At 38.2% G+C, this 19,677-nt stretch overlaps 1 protein-coding gene across 1 annotated transcript; it reads right to left on the minus strand.

The window, feature by feature from the left end:
- Positions 1–440: 440 nt before the first annotated feature.
- LOC140525806 (uncharacterized) lies at positions 441–19,288 on the minus strand. Its single transcript, XM_072641498.1, has 4 exons — positions 19,238–19,288; positions 15,012–15,332; positions 3,920–4,339; positions 441–1,768 (listed from the first exon to the last, which is right to left on the minus strand). The coding sequence occupies exons 1-4, from the start codon at positions 19,262–19,264 to the stop codon at positions 1,304–1,306; spliced, it is 1,233 nt and encodes a 410-aa protein (XP_072497599.1). The 5' UTR covers positions 19,265–19,288; the 3' UTR covers positions 441–1,303.
- Between the last annotated feature and the right edge of the window lie 389 nt (positions 19,289–19,677).

Genomic DNA, 19,677 nt, shown 5'->3' on the forward strand with positions numbered 1-19,677 from the left:
ATAAAGATGTATTCATTTAAAGGATGGGAAGCTGTATAAAATATATAATTTTACAACAAATACAGTCAAAAGCAGGACAAAAGAACAATTTTCTTTCTTTCTCTTCCATGCCTTATAGGTAAATGTTAGCATGATAATTAGCTCTCTTCATGATGAATTATCTCCATTCTGGTATAGGAACAAAAGTGGGTTCTCTGGACTGTTAACTTGGAGAAACCAAGATAATCTCCATCTTCCCAACATCCAATTTACTGTAGTGGAAAAATTCTTCAAAAGAGACTCAAGTGAAATAAGTTCTAATGTAGTCTTTATAATTTACTTGCTACATGACCTAGGTTCACTTGATTTTGCATCCCCTTCAATAACTATAACATATTAACAGGATTTTTCCAAGTCAGCTTCTAACTTGAGAATGACAAAACAGCAAGCCAGAGAAAAAGTGCCAGTATTCAGGTAGATATTTAATGATTTCTTTTCACTATAAGGAGCAGATTTTCCAAACGGGAATACTCCTGAGAAGAATTCCACCTTAGTGAAGTGAAAACAGAGATTATGTACATAAATCACAAGTAAGAAGGGGATGGGGAAGAAGGATTACAAACAATTTTTCCCAGGGACAGAGTAACTTCTCATGACAAACCCACAGATGTAAGACAATACAACAATTCTGGAGTTCTGGGGGAACAATATTGCTCAAATTCTTTGTGGTCCTTATTTAGTGCATCACAGAACCAGAGTTCTGTGACAAGAACAAGTTCTACATTCTTTGATTCTTTTCAAGTCAGGTATGCCAGCAGAAAGATGCCAGTGATTGTGAATCTTGTCAAGTTTTGATTGATCAGTTCAAGCTGCATTGTAAGTCTGACTCATACGATAGTAAAGGCAATTCTGTAATATCTAATCTATTAATATGTTCATTATACATATCATATTGATTGTTATAAAAATAAGAATTCCCTCCATAACTACATATAATTTGATTTCCCTACACAAACCCCAGTCTCTCTCTACAAAAAGCATTTAAAGTATTTTAAAGATCACATAGAAGTTTGCTGTTATCGATTTATTAAACTTGAAATTAACTCCTTAGTTACTTTTCCTTCAGCCATTTCTTTTTCTGTCTGCTCTTTACTAATCTACTACACAATCATCACTACTACTACTACTCTTCTTTCTCTACTTTGTCTATTTCTTAATGAACTTTTGTTGCAAAGGATGAAAGGATCATATCTAGCATAGGCAGGAATTAGTTGGAAGATTTTAAACTCTATTTTCTGTTGATTCCATACTCTCTTATCTCTGGTTAGCCGCCTATGCAACCATTGTATGAATACAAAACGTTGCACTCCGGTCTCAAGTAATCAGACATGACTTTCCCATGCTGTAGGGCCTTATCATTGAAGTACATTACCCTTCCCTTGGGAGGCACGATTGCTTTGGATTTAATAAGCTCTATAAACTGAGAAACTGAGGTGGAAGGTCTGACAGGAAGAATGTGTGTCTTTCCTATCTCCACCTCACAGAAAACCACCTGGACCTCCTCATCACTTGGATGTACAAACTTCTGCTTGAGATGAATAGGACTGGGGCCCAAACACTTGTCAGACAACTTTGTTTCAGCATTTGGGGCCCTGTAGAGTGAAGGAAGCATCAGTGTTTTTACAGGATCTTTGGTTTTAGCGATAATCTTTTCATTAATCTTCTTTGTCCTGTCTTTCCGCTGGGCAGTGATTTTCGTTGACTCTTGTCCTTTAAAATGCACATTCACCTAGACAGAGAAAACAAAGGAGTAGATATTTTAAAAGCTCATAACTTGCTTCTTGCCACGTTTGAGGTCTTTGATCAGTTCAGCATTTGAGGCCTTCCACAATGCAACAGCATTTTCCAGGAACTGTGCCCTAACCAAACTGGGCTATTGGCAATCTCTGTTGTATCTGATCTCTTCTTTCTTTCCTCTATTCTTTTGCTTACCTCATTCTTTCTACATGAAATGCCCTTTCCCTATCTCTGACATTTGATATCTTGCCCATCATTTCAGATCCAACTCATATGACTCCAATCCTCCATGAGTACTTTCACCAGTCAGAAATTGTCTTTCCTTTCTCATACATTTTGTGTCTCTGAAGGAAATATTTTATAATTCTTGGATGCACCTACAATGATCTATTCTTCTTATCCTAATTTGTGGGTGTGTCTACTAGATTAGAAACTAACTTCAGTTTAGCACAGTACCTGCCCCAGAATATACACGTTCTTGATAAATGTGTATTGACTGACTAACCTTGAGGCAGAAATTATTCATTTTGCATTTCCCTCAGTGCTTAGCACAATGATGGGCTTAGAACAATTTTTTGAAATGTCTGTTAAGATTCTAATGCCATTTTCTCTCCCCGGATTGGCTTCTCTTCCCTTTCATTCAGAAAGCTTCATAAAGCTTTTAGTATGTGCCATCACTGGGGTTATGGCCAGAAAGACATCATTCTTGCCTTTGAAGAGCTCCTCTACTCTAATCAAAAATTCATAGTTTGTTAGAGCTCATTGTTAGGGTACCTCCATCCAAACCTGTCCCCCTTTCTAGCAAGCACTCCTTGAATGACATTCCATTTAGATTTTCCCATTGTCTCCATATTGCCCTTCTTTACACAAGGTTAGAGCTCCTCTTCTGGAATTGCCATCAGAGTCAGTTCACAAGCTTGATTGGCAGCCACACAAGATGGCTATGTACTGGTTTCACTGAAAATCAGATTGCTCGATTTGATTACTTGTTTTGTTTATCTGATTTGTCTCAGAATGTCTTCAAGAAGTTATCAAAAATCAAATCCATTCCCCAAAAGATGGAGATTTTCCACTATTGAGGCTCCTCCAAGGAACATGTGACTCTAAAAGCATCTCTAAAAGGAGAGCTCCAAAATGGCTTTGAGCAATGACAGCTTCATTGGAATACTTTTTATGCCTCCCTGAGTCCAGCTTTGAAGGACAATGCTTATCTGGATGAGCAGATTCTAATCTAACTAATTATGTTTTTTTCCGCTCTTCAGTGTCATTGGCACCATATTCAGCTACATTTCTTGGTGTACTGTTGGTCTAAGCTTCTCTGTCTATACCTGGTATAGTTAAGAAGCCACTTACACTCAGGAAGAATTGAGTTCCAATCCTGCCTTACACTGTCCTTACTGCATGACCCTGGGCAAATTGTTATATGTCTCTCATCTTCAGTTGCCTTATCAGCAGAATGAGGTTACCTAACCCACAGGAGTGTTGTCAGGATCAAAGGAAATGATATATTTAAGGTACCTTGTTAATCTTAAAGCAACATGCAGCTTTTTATAAACTAGCTAATGCTAGTCCTGAGAATTAAGCCTCTTACCACCTAGCAGCCTGTTCTTGGGTCTGCCTGCCTCAAATCTGTCTCCACTCCAATCTAACTTTCTGATTTCCCTTAAGCCCAGGCCCAACCATGTCATTCCCCTATCTATTGCCTCTCGGATCAAATGCAAAATACTCTGTTTGACATTCAAAGCTCTTCATAAACTCATCTCCTCCTACCTTTCCAGTCTTCTTACACCTTATTTCCTACACACACTCTGCAATCCAGTGACACTAACCTCCTCACAGTTTCAAAATCAAAACACTTCACTTCTCAGCTATGGACATTTCCTTTGGCTGTTTCTCATGCCTGGAATGATCTCTTTCTCCATATCCACTTAGTGCCTTCCCAGGATACCTTTAGTCCCAATCAAAATTCCATCTTCTATAGGAAGGCTTTCCTATCCCCTCTAACAACACGCAGATACCTAGGTACTTAGAAGATATATCCAGAGTAGAGTAAGGTCATCTGAAAGAGGAAAGCATTAGGAACTAGGCTGACTGGGAAAGGACCCCTCAAAATCCTGCAGCAAGATTGTGGAGAGACTGTTACCCCATCTGAGGTCTCTTGACTCTTTGGCCAGTGCTGCTTATCATCCTCCAGGCGTCTCTGTGCAAACGAGTACCCATACCTAGAAACAACAACCTGAATCTTCTTCATTTGAGAATTTGTGTTAGATGGCCGGGAGTCAGATTGCTGCTTATTTCCTCCATCCTCCATCTTCCGTAATACCTCCTGTTCCACAACACTTGGTTGCACTACCTTCTGCTTGAGGTGAATAGCTGGACTGGGGGCCAAACAGTTGTCAGTCAACTTCTTTTCTGGGTTTCCATCCTTGGAGCCTGGGAGGAATATTTGGCTTTTTACATTGCCCTTGATCTTAGTGCTCATCTCTTGGTTCATCTTCATGACCCCATCATACTTCTGGGAAGGGATTTCCCTTGACTCTTGCCCTTTGGATTGTACATTCACCTAGATAGCAAGAACAAAAGAGTAGATATATTAACAACTCATTATTTCCTTCTTGCCATCTTTGAGGGCACCAATCGCGTTACCATTGGAGGTGTTCCACAAGGTAACAGCATTGTTGCAAGGACAGCGCCCAAACCAGACAGGTCTACTGTCAAGTTGTGCTGTATCTGATCTCTCCTCTTTTTTCTCCATTCTTTTGCTTACCTCATTCTTTTCATCTGAAATGCCCTTCCCATATTTCTGACACTTGATATCTCTCCCATCATTTAAGATGCAACTCATAAGCCACCAGTCTTCCATGGGGCCTTCCATGATTCCCCCAGTCAGAAATTAACTTGCCTACTTTAGGGATTTTGAGTCTGAAGAGGACACACTTTATATCTCGTAGATACATTGGAAATGCTTTGTTTTTTATATCCTATTTTCTGGGTGTGTCTACAAACTTACAAACTACCGTGAAATTAGCCCACTACACAGGCTATTAGTAATTTGTATCCACTGACTTATTAATCTTGAAGCAGACATTATTCATTTTGCATTTCCCACGATGCTGAACCCAGTGCTGGCATTAGAACAGCCCCTTGAAAGGTCTCTTAAGTTTCTAATGCCATATTTTCATCCCAGGAATTGTTTCTCCTCCCTTTCATTCAAAAAGCTTTTAATACATGTCATCACATAGGTAAGCACAAACAAGACAAAGTTCCTGCCAAATCAAAGATTCCTAGATCGTTGGAACTGAAAGGACCTTTGGAAGGTGAATGGTAACACCAAACTCCCCCATTTTATATAGAAGAAATTTAAGTGCAAACAAGGCAAATTCAATGTCTTCATGATGAATTATCTCCATTGTGATATAGGAACAAAAAGGGGATATCTTGACTGCTAACTCGAAGAAACCAAGATAATCTCCCTTTCCTCAACAGTAGGGGCAGAATTCTTCAACAGAGAGTCAAGAGAATTAAGTTCTACTGTAGTCTTTATAATTTGCTTGCTACACAACCTAGGATTAATTCATTTTGTATGCCCTTAAATAACTACAACATGTTAACAGGATTTTTATGAACCAGTTTCTAATCAGGGAATGACAAAAGAGCAAGCAACAGGCAAAGTGCCAGTAATCAGGTAGCTGTTTCATTAATTAGCTTCACTATGAAGAGCAGATTTGCAAAACAAGGATTCTCCTGATCAGAATCAAACTTGCTGAAGTAAAATCAAAGATTATATACATAAATCACAAGTGGGAAGGAAGAGAGGGAGATGGACTAAAAACAATCTTTACCAGGGCCAGAGTGATTTCCCATGACAAACCTACAAGTATAGGACAAATACAATTCTGAAGTCCTGTGGGAGCAAAACTGCTCAAATCCTTGGTGGTCCTTACATGGTGAGACACAAGACCAGAGTTCTGTGATAAGAGCAGGTTCAATAGTCTTTGATTCACTTCACTTCAGGTATACAGGCAGAATGATGCCAGTGAAGGTGAACCTTGTCAAGGTTTGATTGATAACTTCAACCTGCATTGTGAGTCTGATTCACAAGCTAGTAAAGGTAATTATGTAATATCCAATCTATTAGTATATTCATTACATGTGTCATTGATTATTATAAAAATAAGAATTCCCTCCACATCTGAACGTATTTTACTTTACTTAGGCAAACACAGCTCTCTCTCTAAAAAAGGCATTTAAAGGATTTTAAACATAACATTAGAAATATACTGTCACAGAGTTATTAAGCTTGAAATGAATTCCTTAGTTATATTTCCTCCAGCCATATTTTTTCCTGCCTGCTCTTTACTACTGTACTATGCCACCACCACTACTACCACTAGTCTTCTTTCTCTACTTTGTCTATTTCTTTCTGAATTTTCGTTGCAAAGTATTAAAGGGCCATGTTTTTCATACATAGGAGTTAACTGAAAGATTTGGAATTGTATTTTCTGCTGGTGCTAGGCCCCCTTATCTCTGGGTTAGCCCCCTATACACTTCTTGGCTGAGAAAAAAGTGTTGACATTTGGGATCAAGTAATCAGTCATACTCTTCCCATACTCTAGCACCTTGCCATTGTAGGACACATTCTCTACCTTAGGCAGCAAAGTTGTTCTGGCTTTAATAACCTCTATAAACTGAAAAACTGAGATGAATGGTTTGATATGAAGAGTGTGTTTCTTTCCTTTATCTGCCTCAATCAAAAACATCTGCATCTCCTGCTACTCAACCTGCTGGTTGAGGTGAATAAGTAGACTGGCTTCCAGACAGTTGTTGAACAACTTTTTTTTGAGTTTTGGGCCTTGGAGCCCAAGAGGGACACTTGGTTTTCTACAGGGACCTTAGCTTTAGATCTCAGCTGTTAGTTAATCTTCTTGACCCCTTGATCATCGTTCTGGGCAATGATTTCCATTGGCTCTTGCCTTTGAGAAAGAACATTCACCTAGACACAAAGAACAAAGGAGTAGATATTTTAAAAGCTCATGACTTGCTTTTTGCCACTTTTGAGGTCATTGATCAGGTTTTTGAGGTCCCCTACAACGTAACAGCATTGTTACATGGACTGTGCCTTAACCAAACAGGACTACTGGCAATTCCTGCTGTATCTAATCTCTCCTTTTTTTCCTCCATTCTTTTGCTTACCTCATTCTTTTCATTTGAAATGCCCTTCCCCTGTCTCTGACAGTTGATATCTTTCCTATCATTTAAGATCCAACTCATATGCCACCAATCCTCTATGAATCCTTCCTTGATGCCCACAGTCAGAAATTGTCTTTCCTTCCTCAACATTTAGTGTCTCTGGGGGAAGTATTTTATATCTCTTGGATGTACTTGCAATGCTCTATTTTCATTATCTTAATTTGTGAATGTGTCTATGAGATTACAAACTATGCTGAGGTTAGCACAAAGCCTGCCCCAAAGTGCACAGGCTCTTAATAAATGTGTATTGTCTAACTAATCTTGAGGCAAACTTTATTCATTTTGCATTTCTCTCAGTGCCTAGGACATTGCTGGGCTTAGAATGCCTCCATAAAAGATTTGTCAAGTTCATAATGCCATTTCTCATTCTTGGACTGGTGTCTGCTCACTTTCATTAGAAAACCTAAAAAAGCTTTTAGTATGTGCCATCACTGAAGTTATGGCAAAAAAGACATAGTTACTGCTGTTCAGGAGCTCTTCTCTACTAAACAAAGATTCATAGATTATTAGGGCTGAAAGTACCTTTGGGAGGAGACTGGTAATGCCAACCTCCCTCACTTTATAGAGAAAAAAATTTAATTACAGACAAGGCAAATTCAGTCAATTAGACTTCCTATGTGAAAGGCAATGTGTTAAGGGTTGAGCTGGTATGGCAGGTAGGCACTGGAACTGGAGTCAAGAATGACCTCAGTTCAAGTCTAGCCTTAGATACTTACCAGTTTTGTGACCTTAGACAAGTCACTTGATTGCCTTCTGCCTCAATTTCCTCATCTGAAAAAGAGGACTGATAAAAGGACCTGCCTCTCACCATTACCATGATAAGGTGAGATAATATTTATAAAGCATTTTATGAATCTTCAAGGGCTCTATAAAAACTCACAATTATCATTGCTATTAGAAAGACAAGAAAATCAGTTCCTGGCCTCAAGGAGCAGACCTTCCAAGGGGGAAACAACATGCAAATAGCTAGGTACTTAGAAGATGTACACAGAGTAGATTAAGGTAATCTGAAAGAGGAAGGCATTAGAAACTAGGGGGACAAGGAAAGGCCCCTTCAAAATCTTACAGCAAGTTTGTGGCTAAGCTGTTACCCAAACTCAGGTTTCTTGTCTCCTTGGCCAGTATGGTATATATTCCACCAGACACCTCCATGCAAACCTATCCCCTTTTCTAGATAGTACTCCCAGAATGACACTCCATTCATATTGTCCCTTTGTCACCATAGGGCCCTTATTTAGATATTGTTAGAGTCTATCTTCTGGAATTGCTTTCAGAGCCATTTTACAAACCTGATTTGCAGCCATACAAGAAGGCCATAAGCTGGGTTTGACCAGATTCCTCAATTTGATCTCCTGCTTTGTTTATCTGATTTTTCTTTGAATGTCTTCAAAAAGTTTCCAAAAATCAAATCCATTCCCCAAAAGATGGAGATTTATCACTATTGAGGCTCCTCCAAGAAGCTTGTGGGTCTAAAAGCACTTCCAGGTGTGTGGCAGAGCCAAGATGGTGGAGTGAGAGCAACAACTCACCTAAGCTCTTAGACAAACTCCTTCAGATACTTCTAAAAAGAGAATTTGGCCAAATTTTATAGATGGATAATCTCATAGGAGACAGATTGTGGCAGATTCACAGCACAGGACAGACTGGAAGTTTGATGGGAAGGATCTGATCTGCGGGGGTGAGCCCACAGCACATAGTGCAGTGTATCCAGAGCAGCAGAGCAGGAGAAGTCCCTGGGAGACCTGAGGCAGCAGCAGGAGGAATGTGAGAGTGGCAGCCCAGGGCCAGAGACCAGCAGAGGCAAATGAGAAAAGGAGATGCAAAAGTTAACGGAAGAAAATAATTTGATAAAATTAGAATTGGGCAAGAAGAAACTAATGACTCTATGAGACATCAGGAATCAGTCACACAAGATCTAACGAATGAAGAGATAGAAGAAAATGTAAAATATCTAATTGGAAAAGCAACTGACCTGGAAAATAGATCCAGGAGAGAAAATTTAAGAATTATTGGCCTACCAGAAAGTCACAATGAAAAATAGAGCCTGAACAATATCTTCCAAGAAATAATCAAGGAAAACTGCCCAGAAGTGCTAGATCCAGAAGGCAAAATAGTCATGGAAATAATTCCCCGTTTACCTCCCAAAAGGGATCCCAAAATAAAAATTGGAAAAAACATTGCTGCCAAATTCCAGAACTATTAAGTGAAGGAGAAAATACTACAGGCAGCCAGAAAGAAACCATTCAAATATCGAGGAGCAACAGTCAAGATCACACAGGGCTTTGCAGCTTCAACACTAAAATATCAAAGGAATTGGAATATGATATTCTGTAAGGCAAAGGAGCTGGGACTAGAACCAAAGATCAATTACCCAGCAAAGTTCAGCATAACATTTCAGGAAAGGAAATGGACATTCAATGAAATTAGGAATTTCCATACCTTCCTGACAAAAGGGCCAGACAGAACTCAACAGAAAATTTAATCTTCAAATGCAGGTCTCAAGAGTGGTATAAAAAGATAAACAAAGGGAAAAGAAAAAACTTGTTACTCAATTTTGGCAAACTGTTTACCTCCCTATAAGGAAAGATGATCATTGTTAATCCTGAGAACTGTACATCTGTTATGAATATAAAAGGGGCATACATAGAAGGAACAAGTATAAAGCCAATGATGTGATGATAAAAATATGATTTAAGCATGTGAAAGGATAATAATAGGAGATGTGAAAAGGAGAAAGCAGAAAATGGTAAATTACTTCCCAAGAAGAAGTACAAAATTATAGTAGAGGGAAAGAGGGGAGAGAGATTAGCATTGTTTGAGAGGTAATCTCATCTGATTTGGTTCAAGGAAGGAATAATAAATGTAATTAAATATATAAATTCAGCTAGCTCTATAGGCAGTAGGACGGGAAGAGGGAAGAAAGGGGAGGGGAAGCTAAAAGGGAGGGAAGAAGTAGTAAAGGTAAAGGGGAGTAAGAGGGAGGGGGGATGAAAGAAGGAAGGGAAGACTGTGGGAGGTGGTGGGGAAAAGTAAAAACTCTATGGAGGATGGGGAGGAGGACAGGAGAATTAAAAGCACAAACAGTGGGAAAAAGGATAGAGGGAAAGACACAGATTGTAATCATAACTGTGAATGTGAATGGAATGAACTCTCCTATAAAATAGAGACAGATAGCAAATGGATTAAAAGCCATAATACAGCAATATGTTATTTAAAAGAAACACATTTGAAAAAGGGGGATACACACAGGGTAAAAGTGAAAGGTTGAAGCAGAACATATTGTGTGTCAGTTGATGTAAGAAAAGCAAGGGTAGCAATCCTAATCTCAGACAAAGCAAAGCAGAAATAGATCTAATCAAAAGAGATAAGGAAGCATAGACAATGAAGGAATATCATTACTAAACATGTATGCTCCAAGTGGTATAGCATCCAAATTCTTAAAGGAGATGTTGGGGGAGTTGAAGGAAGAAACTGACAACAAAACTATACTACTGGGGGAACTCATCCTCCCCCTCTCTGAACTTGATAAATCTAACCTCAAAATAAACAACAAAGAGGTTAAGGAGGTAAATAAAACTCTGAATAAGGTAGATATGATAGATCTCTGGAGAAAATTGAATGGAAATAGAAAGGAATATACCTTTTCTTCAGTGGTAAATGGCACATATAGAAAAATTGACCATGTTCTAGAGAATAAAAACCTCACAATCCAGTGCAGAAAAACAGAGATAGTCAATGTATCCTTCTCAGATCATAATGCAATAAAAATTATACGTAATCAAAGACCATGGAAAGATAAACCAAAAATTTATTGGAAATGGAATAATCTAATCCTGAAGGAGTGGGTTAAAGAACAAATCATAGAAACAATCAACAACTTCATTCAAGAGAATGACAATAATGAGACAACCTACCAAATCTTATGGGATACTGCAAAAGCAGTTCTTAGGGGAAATTTTATGTCTTTGAATGCCTATTTGAATAAAACAGAGAAAAAGGAGTTCAATGACTTGGGCACCCAGCTGAAAAAACTAGAAAAAGAACAAATGGAAAATCCCCAAGTAAATACCAAATTAGAAATATTGAAAACCAAAGGAAAGATTAATAAAATTTAAATTAAGAGAACTGTTGAACTAACAAATAAAACCAATAGTGGGTTTTATGAAGAAACTAATAACACTGATAAACATTGTTCAATTTGATTAAAAAAAGAGAAGAAAACCAAATTAGTAATGTCAAAAATGAAAGGGGTGAACTCACCTCAGGAGGAAATTAAAACAATAATTACAAATTACTTTGTCCAACTTTATGCTCATAAATTTGACAGTCTTAATGAGATGGTAGAGTATTTCAAAAAACATAAATTGCCCAGATTAACTGAAGAGGAAGTTGAATACTTAAACAACACCATTTCAGAAAATTGAAGAAGCCATCGATGAACTCCCTAGGAAAAATATCTCCAGGGCCAGATGGATTTACAAGTTAATTTTATCAAATTTAAAGAACAGTTAAATCCAATATTATACAGACTATTTGGGAAAATTGTGGAAGAAACAGTATTCCCAAGATCTTTCTGTGATACAAATATGGTTTTGATACCTAAACTAGGAAAAGACAAAACAGAGAAAGAAAATTATAGACCAATATCTCTAACGAATGTAGATGCAAAAATTTTAAATAAAATTTGAGCAAAAAGAATACATCAACTTACCACAAGAATAATATGTTATGATCAGATAGTATTCATACCGGGAATGCAGGGCCGGTTCCATATTAGGAGAACTATTAGCATTATTGATCATATCAGCAACAAAACTAACAGAAACCATATGATTATATCAATAGATGCAGAGAAAGCTTTTGACAAAAACCACACCCATTCCTATTAAAAACATTGGAGAGCATAGGAATAAAGAAAACTTTCCACAAAATAATGAGTAGTATCTAACTAAAACCTTCAGCAAGCATTATATGCAATGGAGATAAGCTAGATACATTTCCAACAAGATCAAGGGTGAAAAAAGGATGTCCATTATCACCACTATTATTTAATATGGTACTAAAAATGTGAGCTAGAACAATTCAACAAGATAAAGAAAATGAAGGAATTAAAATAGGCAAAGAAGAAACTAAGTTATTACTCCTTGCAGATGATATGATAATATACTCAGAAAATCCCACAGATTCAAGTAAAAAACTACTTGAAAAAATAAACAACTTTAGCAAAGTTGCAGGTTACAAAATAAACCCATACAAATCTGCATTTCTTTATAGTAGTAACGAAGCCCAACAGCAAGAGATAGAAAGAGAAATCCCATTTAAAGCTAGGGTAGACACTATAAAATATCTGGGAGGTTACCTGCCAAAAGAAACTCAGGGACTATATGAATGCAACTGCAAGACATTTTTCACACAAATAAAGTCAGATTTAAGTAAGTGCAAAATCATCAGTTGCTCGTAGGTAGGCAGAGCAAATATGATAAAAATGACAATTTTCCCTAAGTTAATTTACTTATTTAGTGCCATACCAATTAAACTATCAGGTAATTATATTCTAGAACTGGAAAAAATAGTATCAAAATTCATCTGGAAAAACAAAAGGTCCAGAATATCAAGGGAACTAAGGAAAAGAAATCTTAGGGAAGGTGGCCTAGCTCTACCAGATCTCAAATTTTATTATAAAGCACCAATTGTCAAAACCACTGGGTACTGCCTGAGAAACAGAAAGGTAGACAAAATCAATAGGCTAGGTCCTCAAGACAGAGTAGAGAATGAATATAGCAATCTACTATTTGATAACCCAAGGACCCCAGCTTCTGGAACAAGAACTCAGTGCTCAATAAAAATTTCTGGGAAAACTGGATAACAGTATGGTAGAAACTAGTAGACCAATGGCTGACACCATACACAAGAATAAAATCCAAATGTGTACATGATATAGGTATAAAGATTGATACTCTGGACAAATTGGTGGAGCAAGGAATAGTGTATCCATCAGATTCATGGAGAAGGAAAGAATTTTAGACTAAAGAAGCAATAGAAAGCATTATGAAGTACACTATGGATAATTTTTCTTACAAAAGTTTTTGTGAAAAGTTTTTGCACAACCAAACCCAATGCAACCAAAATTTGGGGAGATGTAGAAAACTGGGAAAGAATTATTACAGTTCATGTTAGGGAAAAAGGCCTCATTTCTAGAATATATAGAGAACTCAGTCAAATGTACAAAAATACAAATCATTCCTCAATTAATAAATGGTCAAAAGATATGAACAGGCAATTCTCAGAAGAAGAAATTAGAGTTATCTATAATCACATGAAAAAATGCTCTAAATCACTTTTGATTACAGAGATGCAAATCAAAACACCTCTGAGGTCCCACATCACACCTATCAGATTGCAAACATGACAGAACAGGAAGATGATAAATGTTGGTGAGGATGTGGGAGAGTTGGAACACTACTACACTGTTGGTGGAGCTGTGAGCTGATCCAACCATTCTGGAGAGCAATTTGGAACTATGCCCAAAGGGCTATAAAAATGTGCATGCCCACTGACCCAGCAATATTGCTTGTAGGACTGTATCCCCAAGAGATCATAAAAATGGGAAAGGGTCCCACATGTACAAAAATACTTATAGTAGCACTCTTTATGGTGGCCAAAAACTGGAAATTGAGGGGATGCCCATCAATTGGGGAATGGATGAATAATCCATGATATATGAATTATAGCACTATAATTATAGTGTTTCTTATACTACTATTGTGCTATAAGAAATGATGAACAGGAAGACTTCAGAGAGGCCTGGAAAGACTTCTATGATCTGATGGTGAGTGAAAGGAGCAGAACCAGGAGAACTTTGTGCACAGCAATGATCATAGTGTGTGAGAGTATTTTCTAGTGGACTTGGAAATTCATTACAATGCAAGGACTTAAAAAAAAAATTTCCCAGTTATCTTTTAAGGCAAAATGCCTTCCACATCCAGAGAAAGAATTATGAAATTCAATCACAGAATGTAGCAGATCATTTGTGCATGTGTGTGTTGTGTGTTGCTTTCTTAGATGATTTCTCCCACTCTTTTTAATTCTTCAACACAGCATGAATATATTGAAAATATATATAATAAGAATGTATGTATAGAACCTACACAAAATTGTATGCTGTCTAGGGAAGGGAAGGGGGACGAAGAGAGAGGGAGGGGAAAATAATAATCTTTGTTATATGGTACTGATTGTAGAACACTGAAAATAAATAAAATTAATTAATTAAAAAAAGAAAGAAAGAAAAGCATTTCCAAAAGAAGAGTTCCAAAATGGAAGTATCATTGTAGTACATTTTAAGCCTCCCTGGGTACAACTTTGAAGGACAATGCTTATCTGGATATCCAGGTTCTAGTTTAACCAGTGTTTTTTACCTCATCAGTGTCATTTGCACCATAATCAGCTATACTGCTTGGTCTATTATTTTTCTAAGCTCTTCTGTCTATACCTGGTGCAGTTGAGAGCCACTTGGAGTCAGAAAGAACTGAGTTCAAATCCTCTTTTACATTGTACTAGTTGTATGACCCTGTGCAAATGGTTTACCTTTTCTCATCGTCAGTTCTCTCATTAGCAGAATGAGGATAGCTAACTCACAGGGTTGTTGTCACCATCAGAAGAGATGACATATTTAAAGTACTTTATAAATCTTAAAGCATGATGTAACTTTTTATAAACTACATAATCCCAGTCCTGAGAATTATGTCTGTTTCCCCTAGTAGCATGATCTTGGTTCTGCCTGCCTCAAATCTGTCTCCACTCCATTCTAAACTTCTGATTTCCTTAAAGCACAAGTCCAACCATGTCATTCCCCTCCATGATAAACTCCAGTGGCTTCCTATTGCCTGTAAGATCAAATGCAAAATGACCCTCCTATCCTCTACCTTCTTACCACTGCAGTACTCGATCTCAGGCTTAGGGGGCATAGTTATTGTGGCTTTACTTACCTCCTTCACTTGAGACACTGAGCCTGATGGTTTGACATGAACTGGGTCCTTTTTTCTTTTATCCACCTTGATCTGAGGCACCATTTGCTCCTCATTACTTGGTTTCACCACCTTCAGGATCAGGTGAATAGTTGTACTGGGGTCAATCCCGTAGTCTGACAACTTTTTTTCAGGGTTTAGGGTCTCTGAGCCCAAGAACAGCTTCTGGTTTTCTATAGGCACCTTGATTTCTGACATAATCTGCTCCTTAATCTTCCATACCTTGTCATCCTTCCAGGCACTGAATTTCATTAATTCTCCTTCATGGCCTTGCACATTCACCTAGAGACAAAGAACAAAGGAGATAATGTTTTAAAAGTTCCTGGTTTCCTTCTTTCTACCTTTGAGGTAATAGATCAGGTTACATTTGAGGTCCTCCACCATATAAAAGCATTATTCCATAGACTGTGCCCTAACCAAACAGGACTACTGGCTATTCCTGCTGTATCTGATCTCTTCTTTCTTTCTTCCATTCATCTGCTCACCTCATTCTTTTCATCTGAAATGCCCTTTCCCTGCCTCTGACGGTTGATATCTTTCCCATCATTTAAGATGCAACTCACATGCCACCAATCCTCCTTCCTTGATACCACAGTCAAAAATTATCTTTTCTTCCTCAGATATTTTGCATCTTTGGAGGAAGCACTTTATATCTCTTGGATATACCTGAAATGCTCCATATATTTAATCCTAATTTGTGGGTATGTCTATAGATTACAAACTTCCTTGAGGTTAGCACAGGACCTGCCCCAAAGTACACAGGTTCTTAATAAATGTGTATGGATGGACTGACTAATCTTGAGGCAGAGATTTTCTATTTCCCTTGGTGCCTAGCACAATGTTGTGCTTAAAACAGGTCTCTGAAAGGTCTGTTATGTTCTTAAGGCCATTTCCTCTCCCTCGACTGGCTTCTGCTTCCTTTCATTGAGAAAAAGTTATAAAGTTTTCAGTATGTGCCATAACTGAGGTTATGGCAAAAGGACATCGCTCCTGACTTGGAGGAGCTCCTCTCCACTAGTCATAATTCAACAGATTGTTACGCCTGAAAGTACCTTTGGAATGAGATTGCTACTGCCTAACTCCCTCATTTTATAGAGAAGGAATTTAAGCGCAAGCAAGGCAAATTCATTCAATCAGAATTTATTAGACACTTACTATGTGCCAGGTAGTGTGCTAAGTGTTGAGAATAAAGAGGCAACTAGTTGGTGCTGTGGGTAGAGCCAAGGAACTGGAGTCAGGAGTGATCTCAGTTCAAGTCTAGCCTTAGATACTTACCAGTTGTGTTACCTTGGACAATTCACTTTACTGCTTCTTTCCTCAATTTCCTCATCTGTAAAATGGGAATCATCAAAGCACCTGCCTCTCATGATTATTGTGACAATAAAATGAGACATTTCTAAAGCTTTTTACAAACTTTAGAGTAGTATAGAAAAGTGATCAATTCTTGTTATTATAAAGATAAGAAAATCAGTCCCTGTCCTTAAGGAGCATACATTTCAGTGGGGGAAAGAACATGTAAATAGCTAAATATTTAGAAGATATATGCAGAGCAGATTAAGGTAAACTGAAAGAGGAAGGCATTAGGAACTAGTGGGACTAGGAAAGGCCACCTCAAAATCATGCACAAGTTTGTGGCTAGGCTGTTACTCAAACTCAGGTCTCTTGTCTCCTTGGTCATTGCTGTTTATCCTCCACCAGGCACCTCGATTCAAACCTGTTCCCTTTTCTAAGAAGAACTCCCTGAATGGTATTCCATTCATATTGTCCCTTTGTCCCAATATTGCCCTTGTTTGCACAGTATTAGAGTTCTTCTTCTGGAATTGCCTTCAGAGACAGGTTACAAACCTGATTGCAGCGACACAAGAGGGCCATAGGCTGATTTTTTTTATTGAAAATTGGATTCCTTGATTTGATCACCTACTTTGTTTATCTGATTTCTATTAGAATGTCTTCAGGAAGTTTCCAAAAGTCCATTTCATTCCCCAAAAGATGGAGATTCACGACTATTGACACTCTTCCAAGGAGTATGTGACTCTGGAAACATTTCCAAAAGAAGAGTTCCAAATTGACTTTCAGCAGTGACAGCACCTTTGGGGTACATTTTAAGCCTCCCTGGGTATAACTTTGAAGGACAATGGTTATCTGGATGACCAGGTTCTACTCTAACTAGTTTATGATTTTTTTTACCTCATCAGTGTCATTTACACTCTCCTCAACTATACTCCTTGGTCTACTGTTGGCCTGAGTTTTTATGTCTATACCTGATGGAGGTAAGAAACCACTTGATGTCAGGAGGAACTGAGGTCAAATCCTGCTTTACACTCTCCTAGCTGTATGACCCTGGGCAAATTGTATAACTTCTCTCATTCTCATTACCTAATCAGCAGAATGAAGTTATCTAACTCACAGTGTTATTGTCAGGATCCAAAGAGATAATAAATTTAAAGTACTTTGTAAATCTTAAAGAAAGATGCAGTTTTTTATAAACTAGCTAATACTAGTCCTCAGAATTATGCCTCAGTACCCTGTTCTTGGGTCTGCCTGCCTCAAATCTCTCTCCCCTCCAGCATAACCTTCTGATTTCCCTGAAGTACAGGTCCAACTATGTCATTCCCCTACTTGATAAACCCCAGTGGCTTCCTATTGCATCTAAGATCAAATGCAAAATCAAAATGGCATTCAAAACTTTTCATAAACTAGCCCCTCATACTTTTCAGTCTTCTTACACCTTGTTCTCTGCCACACACACTTCAATCCAGTGACACTGGCCTCCTTTCCATTTCAAAAACAAGACACTTCACTTCTCAGTTATGGGCATTTCCTCTGGCTGTTCCCCAGGCCTGAATTGATCTCTTTAGCCATCCCCACTTAGTGACTCCCCTGACTTCCTTTAAGCCTTAACTAAAATTCTGTCTTCTATAGGAAACCTTTCGCATCCCCTCTAATTCTAGTGCCTTCTCTCTCTCAGTCTCTCTCTCTCTCTCTCTCTCTCTCTCTCTCTCTCTCTCTCTCTCTCTCTCTCTCTGTGTGTGTGTGTGTGTGTGTGTGTGTGTGTCTCTGTCTCTGTGTCTCTGTCTCTCTCTCTCTGTCTCTCTCACTCTCTCTCTCTCTCTCTCTCTCTCTCTCTCTCTCTCTGTCTCTCTCTCTGTCTCTCTCTCATATTTACTTCATGTTTTTCCTATATACATATGTGCTTGTTGGCTTTCCCAATAGACTGTTCCTTTCCATCCCCAAAGCTTAGCACAGTGTCTTGAACATAGTAGGCACTTAATCAATGTCTGCTGAAGGACTGACTAGATTCTGTGACCACTTCCAATATCAGACTGCAACCTCCAAAAGGATAAATGAAATTCCACCATTTGAGTTTTCTTCCTGCTTTTCTTTTCCCCATTACCTTCTATTGAAAATACAAATACCCCTGAGAGGGTAAAAGCATCAAGCAGTTAACACTTTCTTTAAAATATCACTGAGAGTTAATATTTACAATATTACTTCAGGCTTTTAAAGTGCTTTGCCTATACTGGCTGATTTGATCCTCTCAAGGACTATATGGGATAAGTAGAACTTGATTTCCTCCTCTAATAGAGGAATGCCAGCCTGCTCTTGAGCCTAGAAAGCCTCTGAGAAGGGTAAGGAAAAAGAATGTTGGACTATTTTTCTAAACTCCTTAGAGGATTATAGGTTTTGAATCTGTATGGATCCTTAAAGGTAACCTAATTAAACCACTTCATGTAATAGATAAGGAAACTGAGGCCCATATGTGTTAAGGTCTCACGGATATTAACATACCTGGAATCTGAAAGCAGAGCTCTAACTACAAAGTCAGTTCTCTTTCCACTTCCCACAATTCCATTCTATTATAAGAAAAAACTTAATCTACTTCAAACATTACAAGTGAACCCTGAAGCAGACTTCTCTCCCCATGCCAGGGATTCTCAGTCTAAAGATATTAGAATATCTGATGCTTCTGTTTTAATCCTTGCCCATCTTCTCATCTGAAAACTCAGTTCAGAACTCTTCTACTCCAAAGAGTCTTCCCTACTAAATATCTTAAGTCTAGAACTTCATCATTACATCATTACCCTACCCCAGTTCATCAAGGTATCTCACCTTTTCTTAAGGCTTTGACACACACACAAAGATACACACACACACACACACACACACACACACATCCATTGACTTACACATAAAATAGCTCCATTGGGTGCCATTGCTGCAGGTGAGAAGGAATAGAATGAGAAATGACTCTCCCTCCCAGACTTTTATACTAAGTGGCTGGGGAGCTGGGGGTGGAGGCAGAGAATGGAAATTCCCTACTTTATTTGGCTTTATTACAATCTTTGGTCACCTGCTATTCTCATAAAATAACGTACTTTCAGTTTTTCTGGGAGGGGGTTGGGGAGAAAAATAGAGAGAGAAAGAAAGGGAAACAAAAAACAGTGATAAATAGGCATCATTGACTTAAAGGGCTAGCTTTGTCCACATTTTAAGTGTCTGAAGTTCTCTTCCCTAGAGTGGGGAGGAGATGAGCTTCATCAAAAGATTATCTACTGGCCCACATGGAAAAAGGCAGCCCCACATTCCTCCACTCTAGCTTTTACCCCCAAGGGCCAAACAATGAGGG

Source organism: Notamacropus eugenii, chromosome 2 (assembly GCF_028372415.1).
Source record: "Notamacropus eugenii isolate mMacEug1 chromosome 2, mMacEug1.pri_v2, whole genome shotgun sequence".
Taxonomy (NCBI): Eukaryota; Metazoa; Chordata; class Mammalia; order Diprotodontia; family Macropodidae; genus Notamacropus; species Notamacropus eugenii.